The sequence below is a fragment of the Macaca fascicularis genome, chromosome X (assembly GCF_037993035.2).
Source record: "Macaca fascicularis isolate 582-1 chromosome X, T2T-MFA8v1.1".
Classification (NCBI taxonomy): Eukaryota; Metazoa; Chordata; class Mammalia; order Primates; family Cercopithecidae; genus Macaca; species Macaca fascicularis.
In genome coordinates, this window is record NC_088395.1 from 124,732,136 (window position 1) to 124,757,634 (window position 25,499).

Below are 25,499 nucleotides of genomic sequence, written 5' to 3' on the forward strand. Positions count from 1 at the left end.
AGCTCAGCCTAATTTTATTACATACACTTACCCAAACTGAAAGAGACCATCTTCAGCTACCAAAGCATTCTATTTTGTAAGGAAATATCTCTTTACTCTTTACTAGTAAAATGTGTTTTTAAGAACAGCTCGCTAAAACAGTCTTCTCAAAGCAGTTCTCACCTCAGATTCATGGCCTCACCCCCAGACTCTCTAAATTGGATTATCTGGGGATGGAGCCCAGGTACCTACACTTTAAACACTCCCCTCTCCACACTACCTCTGCCAATCAATTTTATTCACCATTGAAAACCAAAGCTCTAGAATATATGAATATGGTAAATTGGGGGAAAGGGTGTATGTTTCCTTTGCCATATTGACTTGAATATGTTTATTCCATAGAATAAGGCATTTGGAACTCAAACACCTATTATTTATGTTTAAAAAAGGTTATTTCAAAGTAGTGTACTTTATCAGTCACAGCTAATACATTTGTCTGCAAATTGTTGAACTTTTACAGTTAACTGAGTTGATACTTTTTTCATTTTTGTTAAGGACTCAACTAAAGAAGTTTCTTGGAAAATCAGTAAAGAGAGCAAAGCACCTTGCTGAGGAATATGGTGAACGTGCTATAAATAAAGTTAAAAGTGTTAGAGATGAAGGTGAGTTAAAACAGAACATTTCAACTGAACATTCAATTAATTTGTAATCGTCTAAATTTAGCCTGTAGTTTATAAGAAGCATTCTATTTAAAATAGTAAACCTTTATAGCTGACATCTTAGTATTTCAATAAATAAGGTACTCTATCACTTAATTTTATGAGTTTGAAGAAAAATGAATTTATACATATTTTGTGACTTTGACAGTCTGAAAGGGTTGAGTGTTAAATAATCAGTTATAAATTAGGTTTTTTTTGTTTTTTTTTTTGTTTTTTGAGATGGAGTCTCACTCTTTCGCCCAGGCTGGAGCGCAGTGGCATGATCTCAGCTCACTGCAAGCTCCGCCTCCCAGGTTCACACCATTCTCCTGCCTCAGCCTCCCAAGTAGCTGGGAGTACAGGTGCCCGCCACCATGCCCAGCTAATTTTTTGTGTTTTTAGTAGAGATGGGGTTTCACCGTGTTAGCCAGGATGGTCTCCATCTCATGACCTCGTGATCTGCCCACCTTGGCCTCCCAAAATGTTGGGATTACAGGCGTGAGCCACTGCGCCCAGCCATAAGTTAGTTTTTTAAGGCTATTTGGTTTTGGGTTTTTTTTTTTTTTTTTGAAACAGTCTCGCTCTGTCACCCAGACTGGAGTGGAATGGCATGATCTTGGCTCACTGCAACCTCTGTCTCCTGGGTTTAAGCCATTTTCCTGCCTCAGCTTACCAAGTAGCTGGGATTATAGGCACACACCACCACACCTGGCTGATTTTTGTATTTTTAGCAGAGACGGGGTTTCGCCATGTTGACCAGGCTGATTTCGAACTCCTGACCTCAGGTGATCCGCCCACTTCTACCTCCCAACGTGCTGGAATTACAGGCATGAGCCACCACGCCCGGCCAATGCTAATTTTTTCTTTTTTTTTTCTTTTTTTTTTTTTTGGAGATGGAGTCTCGCTCTGTCACCCAGGCTGGAGTGCAGTGGCATGATCTCGGCTCACTTCAAACTCTGCCTCCTGGGTTCAAGCAATTCTCCTGCCTCAGCCTCTTGAGTAGCTGGGATTACTGGCACCTGCCACCACACCTGGCTAATTTTTGTATTTTTAGTAGAGACAGGGTTTTACCATATTGCCCAAGCTGGTCTTGAACTCATGACCTCAGGTGATCTGCCTGCCTCAGCCTCTCAAAGCTCTGGGATTACAAGCGTGAGCCACCGCAGTTGGCCAAATATTTGGTTTTTACAAATACTGCCAGTTCTCTGTATCCATGGGTTCCACATGGAGGGATTCAAACAACCACAGATAGAAAAATATTAAAAAACATAAAAAATAACAATACAAAATAAATAAATAAATAATAAATAAATAAAAATTTATTAAAATAAAATATAAAAAATATTTAAAATATTTTTATTTTTAAAATAAAAATATATATAAAATAAAAATAAATAAATAAATAAAACGTAAAAAATAAAACAATAGAAAAAATAACAACTATTTATATAGCATTTATGTTGCAGTAGATATTATAAGTAATCTAGAGATTAAAGTATACAATAGGGCGAGGTCTGGTGGCTCATGCCTATAATCCCAGTACTTTGAGAGGCCAAGACAGGAGAACTGCTTGAGGCCAGGAGTTTGAGACTAGCCTGGTCAAACATAGTGAGACCCTGTCTCTACTAAAAAATAAAAATTAGCTTGGTGTAGTGAAGTGTGCCTACAGTCCCAGCTACTCAGAAGGCTGAGGAATAGGATTGCTTGAGCCCAAGAGTTCAGGGCTGTAGTGACCTATGATTGCACCACTGCGCTCCAACCTGAAACCCTGTCTTTAAAAAAGAAAGAAAGTACATGAAAGGATGTGCATAGGTTATATGCAAATACCGTGCCATTTTATGTTAAGGGATTTGAGCATTCGCAGATTTTGATACCCATAGCAGGTCTTGCCATGGATACTGGGGAATAACTGTATTTTCAAAATTAGGTAGGTCTGGATATGGTGGCTCATATCTGTAATCCCAACACTTTGGAAGGCTAAGGCAGGAGGATCACTTAAGCCCAGGAGTTGGAGACCAGCTTGGGCAACATAGTGAGACCCCCGTCTGTATAAAAATAAATAAATAAATTTTTTTTAATTAGGTAAATTTTCTAAATTTGCAAATATCTTGACCTCCTATGCCTTTGTCATTATTGTACTCATTTGTTTTATTTAATGAAACTTACATAGTACTTATTCAGTGCCTGGGACTGTACTAAGCACTTTTACCTGTATTAATTCATTTAATCCCATAGAAACCCTATGAGGTAAGTACCATCATATCCCCATTTGATAGATGAGAAAACTAAGAGGCATCCAAAGTTGAGTAACTTGCCTGTGGTCACACAGATAATAAATGACAGAGCTGGATTTGAACCTGGCAGTCTGGCATTAGACTCCATGTTTTTAACCAGTATGTTACGTAATAAATAAATTTTGCTCTTCCATTTAATGAATTTTCTTGGTATGCAGGAAATATGAAACTATGATAGTAGCAATATCTATATTAGCTAGTAGTGATTTCTATTGCTTTTCTGTTCAGTGTTTCATACTGATCAAGATGATCCTTCATCAAGTGATGATGAAGGAATGCCATACACAAGACCAGTTAAATTCAAAGCAGCACACGGTTTCAAAGGACCTTATGATTTTGATCAGATCAAAGTGGTGCAAGATCTTAGTGGTGAACATATGGTAAGCAACTTTTTCATTTTTTAGGATTGATACTGTTTTTGTTAAGAGAAATACTTTGGCTTCTACAAAACTATCTCTATGTATGTAACTTTGCTAGCCTGACTCAAGAACGGTGAATTTATGTTAACATGATTTAATGAATAGGTAATACAGAGTCTGTCTCTGAAGTATTCCAGAAGTGACTTATCGGCCAGGTGTGGTGGCTCACGCCTGTAATCCCAGCACTTTGGGAGGCCAAGACAGGCGAATCACTTGAGTTCAGGAGTTCGAGACAGCCTGACCAATATGACGAAACCCTGTCTCTATGAAAAATATAAAAATTAGCCGAGCATGGTGGTGGGTGCCTGTAATCCCAGCTACTTGAGAGGCTGAGGCAGGAGAATTGCTTGAATCCGGGAGGCAGAGGTTGTGGTGAGTCGAGATCGTACCACTGCACTGCAGCCTGGGCTACAGAGTAAAAGACTCCGTCTCGAAAAAAAAAGAAAAAAGAAAAGAAAAAGAAAAAAATGAGTTATTGAATAAGTAAACTCTCAGCCTATATCACTAAGAAACCTATGCAAAGGCACCAAACTTTAAAGCAGTTAAATTAGAGGGTGGTCTGTAACTTTGAAAAATGTTTAAAATGTTCCCAACCATATTTTAAATAATTTACAAAATACATCAGAAGCTCAATATATGTTGTAAAGTGAGATATTCAGCTAAAACAAGGAGAGAGGTAAAAGTTCAAGTGCTCCTTTAGAGTTCAAAAGTACCAATGTAGATGCAGTTGCACAAACTGTATTGCAGTTAACCCCTGAAAATGCTAGGAACACAAGGAAGGCAGTGATAAAATTTAGAACTGAATAATGTTGTACCCTTGATTAGGGAATCTGTTTACATTTTAAGTCTAAAAGTTGGCTTAACTGGAAGGAAGCAACCATAAATATATTGGATGGCAACCAAATTCAAATTTAAATTTTGATGCTTACAATCTACAGATAAAATGTTTGAGTTGATTTTAGTATTTTCCTTAAGGAAATTGATAAATTTCCTAGTACTGTATTGACTCGTTGTTTCCTGTTTTAAATAAAATCTCATTGTAGTAGGCTCCAAATGACTCATTTTTAATACACTTGAATTTTGTAGAAGTGAATGGTTATTTCAATAAATGGGCTGTGGCATAATCTTTTTGATACATCTGAATGTGTATATAATAGTATTTCTTGTAATAATATTTGGTCTTTCCAACTTAAGAGGTTCGTGTTCTCTCTCCCTTCTCCTCTACCCCCACCACACACACATACTTTCCTACTGTTTTCAGTGTCTAGAGATTCTGGCCATATACTTTGAAACCTTGTTTCTAGAGAAAAAAGTAGGATGCACCATTCTAATACTACTACCTTTTTTTTTTCCTTTTTGTGGCAAAGTCTTGCTCTGTCACCCAGCTGGAGTACAGGGGCGGGATCTCTGCTCACTGCAGCCTCTGCCTCCTGAGCTCAAGCAGTCCTCCCTCCTCAGCCTCCTGAGTAGCTGGGACCACAGGTGCGCACCACCATGCCTGGCTAATTTTTTGTGGTTTTTGTAGAGATGGGGTTTCACCATGTTGCCCAGGCTAGTCTCGAACTCCTGAACTCAAGTGATCCACCCACCTGGACCTCCCAAAGTGCTGGGATTGCAAGCACGTGCCACCATGCCCAGCCCATTCCAAAACTGTAATACTTCTAAGTACCTGGTGCTATGAGGGTCACTGCCAAGGTGGGCTTTAGTCTTCCTCAATCCTGCTCAGTTGTTAGTGCTATGCTGAGGGCTCTGCCACCCGTCTTTATGTTCAGCTAGGGGACTGAGATCCCCAACTACGATTTGTGCTTTTCCAATGAAGATTTCTGACCACTTTAGAACTCCCATTTCTGTTAATATGTGGACAGGGTTTGAGTTCTTGAAGTTGTTAGTTTGGATTATGGAACACCACAACTATCTTACCCTACCTTTCTTCTGAAATTCTACTTTTGTGGTATTAAAGCACCATTGAACTTTTGGACTTAAGTAGTGTTAGCAATGTGAGGATTATTTTAGTATACATTATTTGGCATAATTTTAAACTTTGGCTTTAAAGTCTTGTCTCTAAATTTTATTTTATTTATTACTATTTTTAGATGGAGTTGCGCTTTTGTTGCCCAGGCTGGAGTGCAATGGCACGGTCTCAGCTCACTGCACCCTTCACCTCCCAGGTTCAAGTGATCCTCCTGCCTTAGCCTCCCAAGTGGCTGGGATTATAGGCGCCCACCACATGCCTAGCTAATTTTTGTATTTTTAGTAGAGATGGGGTTTTACCATGTTGGCCAGAATGGTCTCGAACTCCTGACCTTAGGTGATCCACCTGCCTCAGCCTCCCAAAGTGCTGAGATTACAGATGTGAGCCACCGTGCCCGGCCAAAAGTAAAGTCTCTAAAGTTGTAAAGTATTAACTTTGAACCTTCTTTTGTTTTCATAGGGAGCTGTTTGGACCATGAAATTTTCTCACTGTGGCCGATTACTTGCCTCAGCTGGACAAGACAATGTAGTGAGAATATGGGCTTTAAAAAATGCTTTTGACTATTTCAACAATATGCGAATGAAATACAATACTGAAGGTATTTTTCATGTATTTAAAAATCTACAGAAACCTGAAGTTTTTACATTTTAGGTATACTGATGCCCTACTTTTCTGGCAGTCATTTGCAGCAACCACTATTTATGATAATAGCCAAAAACTTGAAAGTAAGACAGACGTCAGTGGTAAAAAGTCTCTAAACCCAATGAAAAGAGCTGCCACAAAGCTTTTGATTTATCCCTTTCCAGGTGTAGTGTGTAGTTAATTTCATCAACTATTGAGAACATGTTATTTGGTTTCCTCTGGCAACCTTCAGTTCTATCCTAGGTTAAAATAGAATTGCTAATTAACTAGAAAAAGAATGAAAATCATATATATATCTCTCTCTCCAGTAAGTAAAAAAGATTAAGGAAAGAGTCATGGAAAATGAATGTGAATTGTCAATACATCAAGGGATATATGAAAAAAATGTTGAAAAGAGAAGCCTCAGAACATTATGTTCACACTGATTTCAACTATGTACATGTATGTAGAGTTGATGTAAATTTGGGCTTTTAAGTTTATGGGATTCTTCTCTAATAACTATTTAACTGTGTAATAAGTTTTTTCCACACACTCCCTGCCATCAAGTAAGGCTGCAAACAAGAAGTAAAGCATAGGAGGAAGGAGAAAAAAGGTGGCCATGGGTGAGAGTGAATAGTCAAAGCACCAATTTGAGGAACATAGAAGTCTAGGGAGATTCACTAAACTGGCAAGCTAGGCCTCATATACTTGAGTACATCCTGTGAGTATTGCTTGCATTATGTTTCAATACTTAGTTGAAGATGACAATAATTTGACAAGAAATTAAACTGTGTTTACTATATGGTGAGTTTTTCTAGTCCTCGCTGTTTGTCATTTCTTTTACTGCCCTTCCTTAAGCGAAAAGACTATTTTCAGTGGCCCTTGAGACTAACTGCAGCCCTGACCCTTTCTGCTCCTTTATTGTTCCTCTTGCTACTTGTCATGATTAATAAGAATGTGTTCTATTTGAATACTGAGGATTTAATGGTATTTTGTTTACTAAAGTAGGGAAATGGTTAAGCCATTTTATGAAGTTTTTATGTAAAAATGATTAAAACAAATATTTTGGCTCTTATGGGGTTATGCCTCAATTGTTAGTGTTTTTCTAGAATACTATATTCTCTAACTATTAGACATTGCTGTGTCATTACTTCTGAATGTTGTATTTTGGTGGGTCTGTGTGTGTACATACATCCCTTTTTTATAATTATTATGTTGTTTTTAGGACGTGTGTCTCCATCACCCTCTCAGGAAAGTCTAAGTTCATCAAAATCGGATACAGATACAGGGGTATGCTTATTGTTTTATGGTTACTATGTGAAATGGTATGATTTAATTTGTTTACCATAAAGTATTTTTATGTATCAGAAATTACAGTTGCATGAAGACACTTAATTAAAATTAAGATGTATCATTACAAACAGGAGTTTCTTCAATTAGAAGCAATTAGCAAATGAAAATTTTTGATGTTTAAATGTTGCCAGACAGTGAATACTATTCCTCAGGGTACTATACCACTAATGTAAACTTAAATAATACAAAAGCCCCTCCCCTCAAATCCATGTTAGATATTTTTTAAATAATGATAGTAGATACCCAAATAAGAGATAATTAAGGAAAGAAAAAAGATATTTAAGTATTTTAATTTTCTAATCTCCTTAGTTTAATAAACACTTTATAACAGTTTCAGATAAGGTATCTTAATGATTTTCATTTGGTTTTAGAGCTGGAAGGTTAAATATAACCAATTTTAAACCTAAAAAAGCAGAATATACAATATTGTACTAAGTTGTCACCTGTGCTTTTTGTGTATTGCATTAGGTAAGGGTGATATAAACAAGAGAACCTAAAATGTCTACCTGCGCAACAGTATTTTCCTGAGATTTCATTGGCTCCAATATTTGACACTACCTTTTCCCCTTCTCCTGGCTTTCCATGGTTCTGTTTTCCCTTATTCTTTTATACTCCCACTGTTTCTTCTTCCACCTCCTTACATTTACTGTTTATCAGGGTCTGTTCTTGGCCATTTTCAATAGACATATTTATGCACTTCTAGTTCTGAACTGACTGTAGATCTGTAATTCTTTGTTTACTTTCAGTAACTTTATGATTTTTAAACAAGAACATTATTGTGCTTGCTGCCTTTTCACATAGCAATATATAGGATCTCTCCACCTACATGTAATTCAGCCACATCAACTAATAGGTCCAAAACTAAACTCCTTCGACAAATGTCTTCTGAGTGCCTGCCATATGTGGCAGACACTGCTACATGCTATAAAATCAAATGAGACATATTCTGTCCTCAGGGATCTTGTGGACTAGTGAAATGGGTAAACTCACAATTACAGTATTAGATGGTGATATTCTACAGAAGGTACTACACAAGAATAGGTTAGCCTTATAAATCACAGTATTAGGAATAGTTTCCTGGAAGCTTGTTATTTGAGCTAGGATTTAGCTATATGAGAGAAGAAAGGAAGGAGCATATCAGACACAGGGAATAGCAAGTGCAAAGGCATGGAGGCTAGTATGTTAAAGGTACTACAAGGAATTACACATGGCTGGGAAAGGTGCATGTGTGAGATTGGTGGGAGAGGTAGGCAGGAGTGGGATTTTAAATGACTTTCTGTGTTAAACGAAGACATTGGAATTTTATCCTGCAAACTACTGGGAGCAGGGTGGGGTTTTGAAGGATTTCACTTAGAGGCGTAATTACCATGTTCAGATTTTTGTTTTAGAAAGAGTATTCTGGTAGTAATGTGAAGGATAGACGAGGCGGGGGCTTCAGGTTAGAGACAGGGAGACCATGTAAGAGGCTGTTAACCCAGAGAAATGGTTACTTCCAAATATGATGATTATGATAGCAGAAGATCTAGAAACTGTAAAGATAAGCTGAATTGAGAGATGTAAAATAAGTCTAATTTGTAGGACTTGGTGACTGACTAGCTGGGGTAGTAAAAGTGAGTAGCCTAGGATAAATCACAGGTATCTGGCTTGAGTAGTTAGCTAGATGGTAATGGTCATTCATAGAAATATTTTTTTATTTTAATTTTTCCATAAGTTATTGGGATACAGGTGGTATTCAGTTACATAAGTTCTTTAGTGATTTTGGTGCACCCATCACCCAAGCAGTATATGCTGCACCTATTTGTAGTCTTTTATTCCTTGCCCCCCTCCCACTCTTCCTCCCAAGTCCCCAAAGTCCGTTGTATCATTCTTACCTCTTTGCGTCCTCATAGTTTAGCTCCCACATATCAGTGAGAACATACGATGTTTGGTTTTCCATTCCTGAGTTACTTCTCTCAGAATCATAGTCTCCAGTCTAATCCAGGTTGCTGCAAATTCTGTTAATTCATTCCTTTTTATGCCTGAGTAGTATTCCATCGTGTATATATACCAGTTTCTTTATCCGCTCGTTGATTGATGGGCATTTGGGTTGGTTCGATGTTTTTGCAGTTGCGAATTGTGCTGCTATAAAGGTGTGTGTGCAAGTATCTTTTTTCCAATAATGACTTATTTTCCTCTGGGTAGATACCCAATAGTGGGATTGATGGATCAAATGGTAGTTCTACTTTTAATTCTTTAAGGAATCTCCACACTGTTTTCCATAGTGGCTGTACTAGTTTACATTCCCACAGGCAGTGTAGAAGTGTTCCCTGACCACTGCATCCGCACCAACATCTGTTTTTGATTTTTTATTATGGTCATTCTTGCAGGAGTAAGGTGGTATCACATTGTGGTTTTGATTTGCATTTCCCTGATTATTAGTGATATTGAGCATTTTTTCATATGTTTGTTGGCCATTTGTATATATTTTTTTGAGAATTGTCTATGTCCATAGCCCACTTTTTGATGGACTGTTTTTTTCTTACTGATTTGTTTGAGTTTGTTGTTGATTCTGGTTATTAGTTAGTCCTTAGCTGGATGTATAGATTGTGAAGATTTTCTCCCACTCTGTGGGTTGTCTGTTTACTCTGTTGACTGTTCCTTTTGCTGTCCAAAAGCTCTTTAGTTTAATTAAGTCCCAACTATTTATTTTTATTGCATTTCCTTTTGGGTTCTTGGTCATGAAATCCTTGCCTAAGCCAATGTCTAGAAGGATTTTTCCAATGTTATCTTCTAGAATTTTTATGCTTTCAGGTCTTAGATTTGAGTCCTTAATCCCTCTTGAGTTGATTTTTGTATAAGGTGAGAGATGAGGATCCAGTTTCATTATCATACACGTGGCTAGTGGCTAGCCAATTATCCCAGCACCATTTGTTGAAAAGGGTGTCCTTTCCCCACTTTTTATTTTTTTTGTTTGCTTTGTCAAAGATCAGTTGGCTGTAAGTATTTGGGTTTATTTCTGGGTTCTCTATTGTTTTCCATTGGTCTATGTGCCTATGTTTATACCAGTACCATGCTGTCTTGGTGACTATGGCCTTATATTATAGTTTGAAATCAGGAAGTGTGACACCTCCATATTTGTTATTTTGCTTAGTCTTGCTTTGGCTATGTGGGCTCTTTTTTGGTTCCATATGAATTTTAGAATTGTTTTTTCTAATTCTGTGAAGAATGATGTTGGTATTTTGATGGGGATTGCATTGAACTTGTAGATTGCTTTCTGAAGTATGGTCATTTTCACAATATTGACTCTAACCATCCATGAGCATGGGATGTGCTTCCATTTGTTTGTGTCATCTATGATTTCTTTTAGCAGCCTTTTGTAGTTTTCCTTGTAGATGTCTTTCACCTCCTTGGTTAGGTATATTCTTTTTTTTTTTTTTTTTTTTTTTTTGCAGCTGTTGTAAAAGTGATTGAGTTATTGATTTGATTCTTCGTTTGGTTGCTGTTGGTGTATACTACTGATTTGTGTACATTAATCTTGTATCTGGAAACTTTGTTGAATTCTTTGATCAGTTCTAGGAGCTTTCTGGAGGAGTCTTTAGGGTTTTCGAGGTAAACTATCATATCGTCAGCAAACAGTGACAGTTTGACTTTCTCTTTACCGATTTGGATGCCCTGTATTTCTTTCTCTTCTCTGATTGCTCTGGCTAGGACTTCCAACACTATGTTGAGGAGGAGTGGTAAGAGTGGGCATCCTTGTCTTGTTCCAGTTCTCAGAGGGAATGCTTTCAATTTTTCCCCATTCAGTATTATGTTGGCTGTGGGTTTGTCATAGATGGCTTTTATTACACTGAGGTATGTCCCCTGTATGCTGATTTTGCTGAGAGTTTTAATCATAAAGGATGCTGGATTTTGTTGAATGCTTTTTCTGCATCTATTGAGATGATAGTGTGATTTTTGTTTTTAATTCTGTTTATGTGGTGTATCACATTTATTGACTTGCATATGTTAAACCATCCCTGCATCCCTGCTGTAAAACCCACTTGATCTTGGTGGACTATCTTTTCAATATGTTGTTGGTTTGGGTTAGCTAGTGTGTTGTTAAGGATTTTAGCATCTTTGTTCATCAGGGATATTGGTCTGTAGTTTTCTTTTTTGGTTGTGTCCTTTCCTGGTTTTGGTATTAGTGGGTGATGCTGGCTTCATAGAATAAATTAGGGAGGATTCCCTCTTTTTCTGTCTTGTGGAATAGTGTCAAAATAATTGTTACCAATTCTTCTTTGAATGTCTGGTAGAATTCTGCTGTGAATCCATCTGGTCCTGGACTTTTTTTGAGATGGAGTCTCACTCTGTCGCCCAGGCTGGAGTGCAGTGGCGCGATCTCGGCTCACTGCAGCCTGTGCCTCCTGGGTTCCAGCGATTCTCCTGCCTCAGCCTTCCTGGTAGCTGGGATTACGGGCGCACACCCCCATGTCCGGCTAATTTTTGTATTTTTAGTAGAGATGCGGTTTCAACATGTTGGCCATGCTAGTCTTGAATTCCTGGCCTCAGGTGATCTGCCTGCCTTGGCCTCCCAAAGTGCTGGGATTACAGGCGTGATCCACTGCACCCGGCCAGTCCTGGACTTTTTTTTTGTTGATAATTTTTAAATTACCATTTCAGTCTTGCTGCTTGTCATTGGTCTGTTCAGGGTATCTAATTCTTCCTCATTTAAGCTGGGAGGGTTGTGTTTTTCCAGGAATTTATCCATCTCTTCTAGGTTTTCTAGTTTATGTGCATAAAGGTGTTCATAGTAGCCTTGAATGATCTTTTGTATTTCAGTGATGTCAGTTATAATATCTCCTGTTTCTCTTCTTAATGAGGTTATTTGTATTTTCTCTCTCATTTTCTTGGTTAATCTTGCTAACAGTCTGTCAATTTTATTTATTTTTTCAAAGAACCCGCTTTGTGTTTCATTTATCTTTTGTATTTTTTGTTTGTTTGTTTCAATTTCATTTAATTCTGCTCTGATCTTGGTAATTTCCTTTCTTCTGCTGGCTTTGGGTTTGGTTTGTTCTTGTTTCTCTAGTTCCTTGAGGTGTGACCTTAGAATGTCAGTTTGTGCTCTTTGAGTCTTTTTGATGTAAGTATTTATAGGGCTATGAACTTTCCTCTTAGCACCACCTTTGCTGTATCCCAAAGGTTTTGATAGGTTGTTTCATTATTGTCATTCAGTTCAAAGAATTTTTAAATTTCCATCTTGATTTCATTTTTGACCCAGTGGTCATTCAGGAGTAGGTTATTTTATTTCCGTGTATTTGCATGGTTTCGAAGGTTCCTTTCGGAGTTGATTTCCAGTTGTATTCCACTGTAGTCTGAGTGCTTGATATAATTTCAGTTTTCTTAAATTTATTGAGGCTCATTTTATGGCCTGTCATGTGGTCCGTCTTGGAGAAAGTTCCATGTGCTGTTGAATAGAATGTGTATTCTGCAGTTGGATGGAATGTTCTGTATATATATCTGTTAAGTCTGTTTGTTCCAAGGTATAGTTTAAATTCACTGTTTCTTTGTTGACTTTCTGCCTTGATGACCTGTCTAGTGCTGTCAGTGGAGTATTGAATTCCCCCACTATTATTGTGTTGCTGTCTATCTCATTTCTTAGGTCTGTTAGTAATTGGTTTATAAATTTGGGAGCTCCAGTCTTAGGTGCATAAATGTTTAGGATTGTGATATTTTCCTGTTGGACAAGGCCTTTTACCGTTATATCATGTTCCTCTTTGTCTCTTTTAAATGCTGTTGCTTTAAAGTTTGTTTTGTCTGATATAAGAATAGCTACCCTTGCTCGTTTTTGGTGTCCATTTGCATGAAGCGCCTTTTACCACCCCTTTACTTTAAGTTTATTTGAGTCCTTATGTCTCCTGAAGACAGCAGATGGTTGGTGAGTTCTTATCCATTCTGTGTCTCTGTATCTTTTAAGTGGAGCATTTAGACCACTTACATTCAATGTTAGTATTGAGATGTGAGATACCTCATAGTATTATTTGTTTCCTGTGTACCTTGTTTTTTTGTTTTGTTTTGTTTTTGCTTTTTAACTTACATTTTTGTTTTATAGGTTCTGTGTGATTTACGTTTTAAAGAGATTCTGTTTTGATGTGTTTCCAGGATTTGTTTCAAGATTTAGAGCTCCTTTTAGCAGTTCTTTTAGTGGTGGCTTGGTAGTGGCAAATTCTCTCAGCATTTGTTTGTCTGAAAACGACTGTGTCTTTCCTTCACATATGATACTTAGTTTTACTGGATACAGAATTCTTAGCTGATAATTGTTTTGTCTGAGGAGGCTGAAGACAGGGCCCCAATCCCTTCTAGATTGTAGGGTTTCTGCTGAGAAATCTGCTGTTAATCTGATAGGTTTTCCTTTATACATTACCTGGTGCTTTTGTCTCACAGCTCTTAAGATTCTTTCCTTTGTCTTAACTTTAGATAACCTGATGACAGTGTGCCTAGGCGATGATCGTTTTGTGATGAATTTCCCAGGTGTTCTTTGTGCTTCTTGTATTTGAATGTCTACGTCTCGAGCAAGGCCGGGGAAATTTCCCTTGATTATTCCCCCAAATATGTTTTTCAAACTTTCAGACATCTCTTCTTCCTCAGAAACATCAATTATTCTTAGGTTTGGTTGTTTAACATAATCCCAGACCTCGTAGAGGCTTTGTTCATATTCTCTTATTCTTTTTTCTGTCTTTGTTGTATTGGGTTAATTTGAAGACCTTGTCTTCGAGCTCTGAATTCCTTTCTTCTACTTGTTCAATTCTATTGCTGAAACTTTCCAGAGCATTTTGCATTTCTATAGGTGTATACAGTGTTTCCTGAAGTTCTTATTGTTTTTTTCTTTATGCTGTCCATTTCTTTGAATATTTCTCCCTTCACTTCTTGTATTGTTTTTTGGATTTCCCTGCATTGGGCTATGCCTTTCTCTGGTGCCTCCCTGATTAACTTAATAACTAACCTGAATTCTTTTTCAGTTAAATCAGGGATTTCTTATTGGTTTGGATCCATTGCTGATGAACTAGTGTGATTTTTTGGGAGGTGTTAAAGAGCCTTGTTTTGTCATATTACCAGAGTTGGTTTTCCAGTTCCTTCTCATTTGGGTAGGCTCTGTCAGAGTCTAGGGCTGAAGGCTGTTGTTCACATTCTTTTGTCCCACAGGGTGTTCCCTTGATGCAGTACTCTCCCCCTTTTCCTATGGATGTGGCTTCCTGTGAGCCGAGCTGCAGTTATTGTTATGTCTCTTCTGGGTCTAACCACCCAGCAAGTCTACACAGCTCTGAGCTGGTACTGGAGGTTGTCTGCAGAGAGTCCTGTGATGTTTACTGTCTATGGGTCTCTCAGCCATGGACACCAGCACCTGTACTGGTGAAAGTGGCAGGGGGGTGAAATGGACTCTGTGAGGGTTCTTAGCTTTGGTGGTTTAATGTTCTATTTTTGTGCTGGTTGGCCTCCTGCTGGGAGGTGGCGCTTTCCAAAGAGCATCAAGCTATGGTAGCATGGAGTGGAAATGGCGGGGGGTGGGGCCCTAGAACTCTCAAGAGTATATGCCCTTTGTCTTCAGCTACCAGGGTGGATAAGGAAGGCCCATCAGGTGGGGACAGGGCTAGGTGTGTCTGAGCTCAGAATCTCCTTGGTTGGGTTTTGCTGAGGCTGCTGTGGGGGATGGATGTGATGTTCCCAGGTCAATGAAGTTGCGTACCTAGAAGGATTATGGCCACCTCTGCTGAGTCATGCAGGTTGTCAGGGAAGTGGGGGAAAGCTGGCAGTCACAGGCCTCACCCAGCCCCCATGCAAACCGAAGGGCCAGTCTTACTCCCAGCATGCTTCCTCAACAGCCCCAAGTCTGTTTCCAGGCAGTGTGGGATCCGGCCTGAGAACTTGCCCCAGGCTACCCACTTCCCAGCTGCTAAAGAAAAGGGCTTGGTTCTTCCCCCACCTATGGAGTCTGCACACCGGATTTGTGCCCTCCCCCTTCTGGCCAGGAGGCTTCTTGCCAGTTCAAATTGTTACAGAGTTCAGCTGGAGACTTCCTTCTCCCTATAGTGTTTCCTCTCCCTGCTCCTCTGGTGCCCTCCCGAAGGAACCCTGTGGTGCCAAACAGGAATGGCCTGCTTGAAGACCCGGCGAGCTCCCAGGGCTTTCCTGCTGCTTCCTCTACTTCTATATTTCGCTGGGCTCTCTAAATTGACTCAGCTCCAGGTAAGGTCAGAAACTTCTGCAAACAGCCCTTCAGTTTCCCCAGTGGGGGTGTGCGTTCAGGAGAGGAGGATCTCCCTTTCCTAGTTATGCAGTTTCGGCACTCACAGTATTCGGGGTATCTCCTGGGTCCTGCAGGAGCATTCTGCTTCCTTCAGAGGGTCTGTGGGTTCTCTTGGGATTCCTGGTTCTTTCTTGCAGTCGATCTGCAGCTAAAATTCATGGTGTGAGCCTCCACATGCTGCTCTGTCCATCTGAGTAGGAGCTGCAATCTAGTCCTGCCTCCTGTCTGCCATGATGGCATCCCATTATGTTTAAAATGTTTCTTATAGATAGCATATAGTTAGATCATGTTTTTTTACCCACTCTGCCAGTTTCTGTTTTTTAATTGGTACATTTATACCATTTAAACTTAATATAATTATTGCTACTTTAAACAAATCTGTCATCTTTATGATCATTCATTGAAATATTTTCATCATTCACCCACAAACCTGCTTCTCCTCACTTCTGAACCTTATTTAGTGGCATCAACATCTATCTACAAGTTACCTTTTCAACTCAATCAAAAATACTCCATTACTTTTTCTTCCTTACCCACATATCAAATTAGTAACAAATTCCTAGCCACTCTACCCCCACTCACAAATACCTGTGGAACTTACCCCCTCATCCCTAATTGTCACACATATCATCTAGGACTTTAACGCTCATTTAAATGCTTGCCATAGTCTCCTAATTGTTTTTTCTGCCTCTGGTCTCTACCCAATTCAGTTTCTACACTGCCACCAGCCAGCCAGGTTTTTCGAAACAAATTAACTGTGCCATTTTGTGGTTTAATTTTTTTTTTTTTTTCTTTTTTTTGAGACAGAGTCTTGCTCTGTTGCCAAGGCTGGAGTGCAGTGGCATGATCTCGGCTCACTTGCAAGCTCCGCCTCCCGGGTTCAAGGGGTTCTCCTGCCTCAGCCTCCCAAGTAACTGGGATTACAGGCACTCACCACCACACCCAGCTAATTTTTGTGTTTTTAGTAGAGATAGGGTTTCACCATGTTGGCCAGGCTGGTCTTAAACTCCTGACCTCAAGTGATCCTCCCACCTCGGCCCCGCAAAGTGCTGGGATTACAGGCGTGAGCCACCACGCCCGGCTTTGTGGTTTAAAATCTTTTGACGGCCCTTTATCGCCTTCACAATAAGATTCTTCCCTATATTGCCTAATCTTAACTTTTGACTCAGTTCCAATTCCCTAGTGCCTGTACATCCTACCAGCCATGCCTGATACAGGTCTGTACACTAAACACTTTCACCTTCATGTCTCTGTCCCTGCTGTTTGCTTTGCCACAGATGCCCTCTGTTTCCTTCACAGGGCAAAGCCCTACTTATCCTTCAAGATTCAGCTCAAATATCTTATTATTTTCCCTGAATCCAGCAGGTAAAATTGTTCTTCATTTGTATTCTAATAGTACATCATAGGTACTTTTATACCGATATTACCACATCTTTCTTATTAGTCTCCCTGGGTAGGCTCTGGGCTGATTGAAGGCAAAGAACTGTACTTCACAGATTTTAGTATCCTTGGAATCTAATTCCGTTCCTGACTGTAGTAGGCCTGTAATCATGTTGAATTCCTGCCTGTGGACCTTTATTCCTATTGTTCCCCTTATTTGGATGCCTTGATCGTCTTTCTTTTCAAAGCATGCCCATTCTTCATGGCCCACTTCCTCCATAAAGCCTCACTGACTAATGTGGCAGTGATAATTTTAACTGCTTTGCTTTAGGGAAAAAGACTTGCTTTTATTAGTTTAATTTACCATACACAGTTTCCAGGCATTGATTACTATTAAAAATAGAGACTATCTGTAGTATCTTTTATTGTGCTTATTTCAGCAATCCTACTTATAGATCCTTAAGTACATCCATCTAACCCCAAACAAACCTTAGTAACTCAAATTTTATTGAATACAAAGCCTTTTTACATGAGAAATAACATTTATATCCATTGTTTTCGGGAAGAGATCATTTGGGGTTTGTTTCCCTTCTGTCATTTTATTTGGGGACAGTTAAAAGAGGCTTCTATTTCACATGCCATTAGAGTTTGACACCAGGAATTATCTTTTAACCTAGTGCTAGCCACAGTGAGGCACAGTAAACACAATGGAATTTATGTTCCTGATGTGTGTATTCTTTTTTTTCTTATGATGGTGATATCTTTTTCATCTCTTTTGAAGTACTTTTTCAGTCTTTTGTCTTAGCATCTGTGTGAAATATAATATATAAAAGTATTGTACAGTTGAACATACAGAGGGATGTACCCAAGATCGCTCACCTATGCATTGGTAATGCCAAGCCTAGAATTCTGGCTATTTTCTGTTTCTGTTGATTTTCAAAATTAGCTCAACAAATGTAAGAAAGTCAGGAAGAGGTAGAGGTACATGTTTAATATACTCCATTATCTTAGAGATTTATAAAGTAGGGATTTTTTTAGTAGTTGGCTTTTGCAGAGACTGTTAGACCTCATGGTTTCTAAGAATTGATAATTGCGTCAGATTGCAAATATGAATATACTGTATCCATTTTAATAAGTATAAAATTTCTTTTTGATACTAGAAGCTGCAAGTATGCTATTTACCTAGAAATTAATGTTTTTCTTGCAAATTTATGTTTAATGTGCATGATTAGGGGAACATTAGCATAGGTGTTATAGCATTTAACTGCTGCTTAAAATTTTTGAGAATAGGCCAGGTGCAGTGGCTCATGCTTATAATCCCAGCACTTTGGGAGGCCCAGGCAGGAGGATCGCTTGAGTCCAGGAGTTTGAGACTAGCCTGGGTAACGTAACAAGACTATGTCTCCATTAAAAAAAAAAAAAAAGCCAAGCATGGTGGCATGTACCTGTAGTCCCAGCTACTTGGGAGGCTGAGGCAGGAGGATCACCTGAGCTCAGGAGTTTGAGGTTATAGTGAGCTGTGATCACCACTGCAGTCCAGCCTGGGCAACAGAGCAAGACCCTGTCTCAAATAAATTTTTTTGGGCCAGGCACAGTGGCTCATGCCTGTAATCCTAGCACTTTGAGAGGCTGAGGTAGGCAGATCACCTGAGGGCAAGTATTCAAGACCAGCTTGGCCAACATGGTGAAACCCCGTCTCTACTAAAAATGCAAAAATTAGCTGGGCATGGTGGTATGTACCTATAATCCCAGCTACTCAGGAGACTGGGGCAGGAGAATCGCTTGAACCCGGGAGGCGGAGGTTGCAGTGAGCCAAGATCATGCCATTGCACTCCAGCGTGGGTGACAAGAGCAAAACTCTGTCTCAAAAAAAAAAAAAAATTCTGAGAGTATATCATTAGAATCTAGAACTTGGGTAAAGAAAGTTAACTATAAGGGAGTGAGAGAGAATTTTTGTGAAATGTAGGTACGCAGCATTTGATACAGATTTTTCTTGGTACTATTCATAACCTCACTTTACAAATGAAGGTTTAGAGCTGTTAAGTAACTCAACAATTTCACACAGTCATAGCATCAGAATTAGAACCCTGCTCTGTCTCTAGAGCTTATGTTTTTAACCATTATGCTCCAGTAGTTGACATCTTGAGGTCTGGGACTATGTCTTCATTCAGTCTACAGATGTTTATTAAGTGCCTACTATTTTTATTAATCACTGTTCTAGGAGCTAGAGATATAGTAAGTGAACAAAAGAGACAAAAATATCTGTGAACAAGAGACAAAAATAGAATGGAGCATGCATTCTAGTGAAATAAGACAGAAAATTAAAATAAGTAAATTTTATAAGGTTTTTTTTGTTTGTTTTTTTGAGCAGAGTTTCACTCTTGTTGCCTGGACTGGAATGCAGTGGCACAATCTTGGCTCACTGCAACCTCTGCCTCCTGGGTTCAAGCGATTCTCCTGCCTCAGCCTCCCAAGTAGCTGGGATTACAGGCACACACCACCACTCCCAGCTAATTTTTTGTATTTAGTAGAGACGGGGTTTCACCATGTTGGCCAGGCTGGTCTCAAACTCCTGACCTCAGGTGATCCATCCGCCTTGGCCTCCCAAAGTGTTGGGATTACAGGCATGAGCCACTGCACCAGGCTATAAGTTAATTTTTTAAACCACTTTATTAAGGTATTATTGGTATACGAAAAGCTGTATATATTTATTATATAGAACTTAATGAGTTTGGAGATAAGTATATAAGCATGAAACCATCACCACAATCTGTGCCATAACCCAAGCATCACCTATAAAAGTTTATTCTCATCCTCTTATTTATTAAGTATACGATACGGTATTGTGAACTGTAGGCACTGTGCTATATAATAGATCTCTCGAACTTATCATTCTGAAAGTGAAACTTTGTACCCTTTGACTAATACCACCTGTTTCCCCAGCCCCAGGGCCTCGCAATCACTGTTCTACTCTGCTTCTATGAGTTTGATGTTTCTAGGTTCATCATATAAGTGGCATTACGTAGTATTTGTCCAAAAAGTATCTGGCTTAATTTCACTTAGCATAATGTCTTCCAGTTTCATTCATGTATCACAAATGCCAGGATTTTCTTTTTATGACTGAATATTATTCTGTTGTGTGTATATGCCACATTTTCTTTATCCATTCATCTGTCAATGAACATTTAGGTTGTTTCCATGTCTAGGCTATTGTGAATAATGCTGCAGTGAACATGGGAGTTCAGAAACCTCTCTGACATACTGATTTTATTTACTTTAAATATATACCCAGAAGTGGAATTGCAGGATCATATGGTAGTTCTATTTTAAATTTTTTCAGGAACTTTCATACTGGTTTTCATAGTAGGTGCACCAATTTACATTCCCGTCAACAGTGTGCAGGGTTCCATTTTATCCACATCTTTACTAGTGCTTGTTATCTTTTTTTTATATATATATAATGGTCATCCTAATAGGTGTGAGGTGATATATCATTGTGGTTTTGATTTGGAAGTCAAATCACCTGATTAATTGGTGATGTTGAGCACCTTTTCATATACTCATTGGCCATTTGTATGTCTTCTTTGGAGAAATGTCTATTTAGGTCCTTTGCCTATTTTAAAAATTGGGTTGTTTGAATTTTGGGGTTTTTGACATTCAGTTGTAGGAGTTTCTTATATATTTTAGATATTAACCATTCATTAGATATGGTTTGCAAATATTTTCTCCCATTCTGTAAGTTGCCTTTTCATGTTGTTGGTTGTTTCTTTTATTGTGCAGAAGCTTTTTAGTTTGATACAGTCCCCTTTGTCTATTTTTACTTTTGTTGCTGGTGCTTGTGGTGTCATATCCAAGAAATCATTGCCAAGGCCAATGTCAAGAAGCTTTTTTCCTGTTTTCTTCTAGGAGTTTTACAGCTTCAGGCCTTACATTTAAGTATTTAATACATTTTGAGTTTATTTTTGTATATGGTGTAATATAAGAGTCCAATTTCATGGGGTTATTTTGCATGTGTATCTCCAAAGGTAATCAGTATTGTGAAGAAAAGTAAAACAGACAAAGTGGGATGTCAGGGAGTAAATAAGGTGGGTGAGCAAAGCTTCACTGAAAAGTTGTTGTTCAAGCAAAATACGAAGGAGGTAAGGAAATGATCATATGATAAGACCATTCCAGGTACAGAGAGCAGCAAGTGAAGCTGCTATAAGGCAGGAGTTCTGGTGTGCTCAAGAAACAGCAGCAAGGCCTGGTCAGCTGGAGCCAGTGAGTGAGGAGGAGAGGAAAATAGAAAAGGAAAACATAGAGGTGTGGATGCGGGGATCAGAACATACAGGCCGTTGCAAGGACTTTGGCTTTTGCTCTGAGTAAGATGGGAATTAGTGGGTTTTCAAACAGAGAATGACATAATCTGATATATTTTAAAAGGATCATTCTGACTTCTATACTGAGAAAAAACTATAAGAAGATGAGGGCCAGGCATGGTGGCTTATGCCTGTAATCCCAGCACTTTGGGAGGCCAAGGTGGGCAGATCACCTGAAGTCAGGAGTTCGAGACCAGCCTGACCAACAAGGTGAAACCCCCGTCTCTACTAAAAATACAAAAATTAGCCGGGTGTGGTGGCAGGCACCTGTATTCCCAGCTCCTCGGGAGGCTGAGACAGGAGAACCACTTGAACCTGGGAGGTGGAGGTTGCAGTGAGCCAAGATCGTGCCACTGCACTCCAACCTAGACAACAGAGCAAGACTCCATCTCAAAAAAAAAAGTTAAGAAATGTCTTGTTCATTCTGGTGTTCCAAATAAGCAATACAATATATCTGCTACATATTGTATGTGCTAATGAATGTCAAAAGCCTTATAATTTTCCATAGCAACCCAACTTTATAATATCTTTAGATAGGCCAGGTGTGGTGGCCCACGCCTGTAATCCCAGCACTTTGGGAGGCCGAGGCAGATGATCACCTCAGGTCAGGAGTTAGAGACCAGCCTGGCCAACATGGTGAAACCCCGTCTCTACTAAAAATACAAAAAAATTAGCTGGGAGTGGTGGCGTGTGCCTGTAGACCCAGCTACTCCAGAGGCTGAGGCAGGAGAATCACTTGAACCCGGGAGGCGGAGGTTGCAGTGAGCTGAGATGGCGCCACTGCACTCCAGCCTGGGCAACAGAGCGAGACTGTCTCAAAAAGAAAATCTTTAGATAATTAGAAAATTTGAGTATGGATTAGATACTAGATGGTATAAATGGTATTTTTTAGGCCTCAGAATGGCATGGTAATCATATTTAAAAGAAGGGTTATCATTTGGTGGTATATATAGAAGTGTCTACTGATAAAATTATTAGTGTCTAGATCTTGCTTTCAATGCTGCAGCAAAACTAAACAAAAATGGGAAGATTGATAAAGTAGGTAAAATTTTGATAATTATCAAAGCAGGTGATGGATGCATGGGGTTCATTATATTATATGGAGTTCATTATAGTCTTCCATCTACTTTTGTATATATTTAAAATGCCCATAATAAAAAATAGACAATGGCCGGGCATGGTGGCTCATCCCTGTAATCCCAGCACTTTGAGAGGCAAAGGCAGGAGGATCACTTGAGCCCAGGAGTTCAAGACCAGCCCATGCAACAAAGAGAGACCCTGTCTCTACAAACAAACACAAAAAATTAGCTGAGTGTGGTGGCACATGCCTGTGGTCCCAGCTACTCAGGAGGCTGGGGTGAAAGGATCGCTGGAGCCCAAGAGGCGGAGGTTACAGTGAGCCGAAGCCATGCCACTGCACTCTAGCCTGGGCAACAGAACAAGACCCTATCTCAAAAAAAAAAAGAAAGAAAGAAAACTAGAAAAATATATGTATATAACATTTTACTTGGTAATTCTACCTTTAATAATTTATCATAAAGGAATAATCAAGAAAAAATAAATACCAAAAAATGGAACAAAAAACAAAAAGAAACCAAAAAATTATTAGATATTCTGAAAGATTAGTAAAAAGATTCTCATCTCATAATAGCTAAAATTTGAACAACTTTAATTTCTTTCTTTCTTGAGACAGAGTTTCACTGTTTTTGCCCAGGCTGGAGTGCAATGGCGCTATCTCGGCTCACCGCAACCTCCGCCTCCCGGGTTCAAGCAATTCTCCTGCCTCAGCCTCCTGAGTAGCTGGGATTACAGGCATGCGCCACCACCCTGGCTAATTTTGTATTTTTAGTAGAGACGGGGTTTCTCCATGTTGGTCAGGCTGGTCTTGAACTCCCGACCTCAGGTGATCCACCTGCCTCGGCCTCCCAAAGTGCTGGGATTGCAGGCGTGAGCCACCACACCCGGCAACAACTTTAATTTCTAACAGTTGGAAAATAATAAAAACTGGTATAACCCATGCAGTAAAATACATGCAGTCCTTAAATTGTTTTCAAAGACTATTTAATGATGTTAAAAATGGTCACAATAAAACATAAAGTGAAAAAAGCAGAATGTAAAATTGGATACAATATTATCACAATTTTGACTAAAAAGCACCTATAAATATACATATATTTTTTAAGGGGTAAGAATCTCCCTCTGTCACCCATGCTGGAGTGCTGTGGTACCGTCATAGCACATTGTGACCTCGAACTTCTGGGTTCAAGCAATCCTCGCACCTCCCACCTCAGTCTCCTGGGTAGCTTGTGCTATAGGCAAGCACCACCATGCCTGACTTTTTTTTTTTTTGAGACGGGGTCTCTCTCTGTCCCCCAGGCTGGAGTGCAGTGACCTACAAGCTCCACCTCCCGGGTTCACGCCATTCTCCTGCTTCAGCCTCCTGAGTAGCTGGGACTACAGGCGCCTGCCACCACGCCCGGCTAATTTTTTGTATTTTTAGTAGAGACAGGATTTCACCTTGTTAGCCAGGATGCTCTCGATCTCCTGACCTCGTGATCCGCCCGCCTCGGCCTCCCAAGTGCTGGAATTACAGGCATAAGCCACCATGCCTGGCAAAATGGGCAGACATCTGTAACTAACTCATTAGTTCATATTATTGACAGAAACTGCTCGAGCCATCTCAGTACATCCTCTCCACCATGAAGTAAGCTCCAGGAGGGCAGGAAGCTTTTTTTTTTTTTTTTTTTTTTGAGATGGAGTCTTGCTTTGTCACCCAGGCTGACGTGCAGTGGCGCGATCTTGGCTCACTGCAAGCTCCGCCTCCCGGGTTCAGGTCATTCTCCCGCCTCAGCCTCCCGAGTAGCTGGGACTACAGGTGCCCGCCACCACGCCCGGCTAATTTTTTTGTATTTTTAGTAGAGACGGGGTTTCACCATGTTAGCCAGGATGGTCTCCCTCTCCTGACTTCGTGATCCACCCACCTCGGCCTCCCAAAGTGCCGGGATTACAAGCGTGAGCCACCGTGCCTGGCCTATTTTTTTATTAAAAAATAATTTTTGGGCTAGGCACGGTGGCTTACACTTGTAATCCTAGCACTTCGGAAGTCGAGGTGGGTGGATCACTTGAGATCAGGAGTTCAAGACCAGCCTGGCCAACATCGTGAAACCCCGTCTCTACTAAAAATACAAAATGTAGCCAGGTATGGTGACAGCCACCTGTAATCTCAGCTGCTTAGGAGACTGAGGGATGAGAATTGCTTGAACCCAGGAGGCAGAGGTTGCAGAGAGCCAAGATTGTACCACTGCACTCCAGCCTGAGTGACAGAGCAAGACTCCATCTCAAAAAAAAAATTATTATTATTATTATTTTTATAGAGACAGTCTCACTATGTTGTCCAGGCTGGTCTCAAACTCCTGGCCTCAAGCAATGCTTCTGCCTCAGCCTCCCAAAGCACTGGGATTACAGGGACAAACTACCATGCCTGGCCTTATAAATATTCATAGATAAAAGACTTTAAGGAAATACGCTAAACATTAAAAAAAAAAACCAGAGACTATAAAAGTTTCAGGTTTGAACTTTATGACCCAGTAATAACCCTAATATAAAGATAAAGAAATAGGCCAGGAGCACTGGCTCACGCCTGTAATCCCAGCACTTTGGGAGGCTGAGGCAGGTGGATCACTTGAGATCAGGAGTTCAAGACCAGCCTGGCCAACATAGTGAAACCCTGTCTCTACTAAAAATACAAAAATTAGACAGACGTGGTGCCGTGTGCCTATAATCCCAGATTCTTGGGAGGCTGAGGCAGGAGGATTGCTTGAACCCAGGAGGCGGAGGTTGCAATGAGCCAAGATCGTGCCACTGCACTCCAGCCTGGGCAACAGAGCAAGACTCAGTCTCAAAATAATAATAATAATAATGATAATAATAAGGAAATAGTCAAATATGGATAAAGATTCATGTTCCAGGGCATTCATTGAATTGCTGGGTTTTATTTGTTTGTTTGTTTTCTGTTTTTGAGGTGGAGTCTGGCTCGGGTTCTAGTGATTCTCTTGCCTCAGCCTCCCTAGTAGCTGGGATTACAGGTGCACACCACGCCCGGCTAATTTTTGTATTTTTAGTGGAGATGGAGTTTCACCATGTTGGCCAGGCTGGTCTCCAACTC

The 25,499-nt window shown here is 39.8% G+C and overlaps 1 protein-coding gene across 5 annotated transcripts in view; it reads left to right on the forward strand.

Annotated features, from left to right (window-relative positions):
• WDR44 (WD repeat domain 44) overlaps positions 1–25,499 on the forward strand; it is a 102,165-nt gene that overhangs the window by 55,914 nt on the left and 20,752 nt on the right. For all 5 annotated transcript variants that reach the window (XM_065538054.1, XM_065538055.1, XM_005594437.4 and 2 more), the window contains 4 exons: positions 535–641; positions 3,200–3,351; positions 5,822–5,960; positions 7,209–7,273. In XM_065538054.1, the coding sequence (XP_065394126.1) occupies positions 535–641; positions 3,200–3,351; positions 5,822–5,960; positions 7,209–7,273 (463 nt within the window). The remainder of the gene's footprint in view (positions 1–534; positions 642–3,199; positions 3,352–5,821; positions 5,961–7,208; positions 7,274–25,499) is intronic.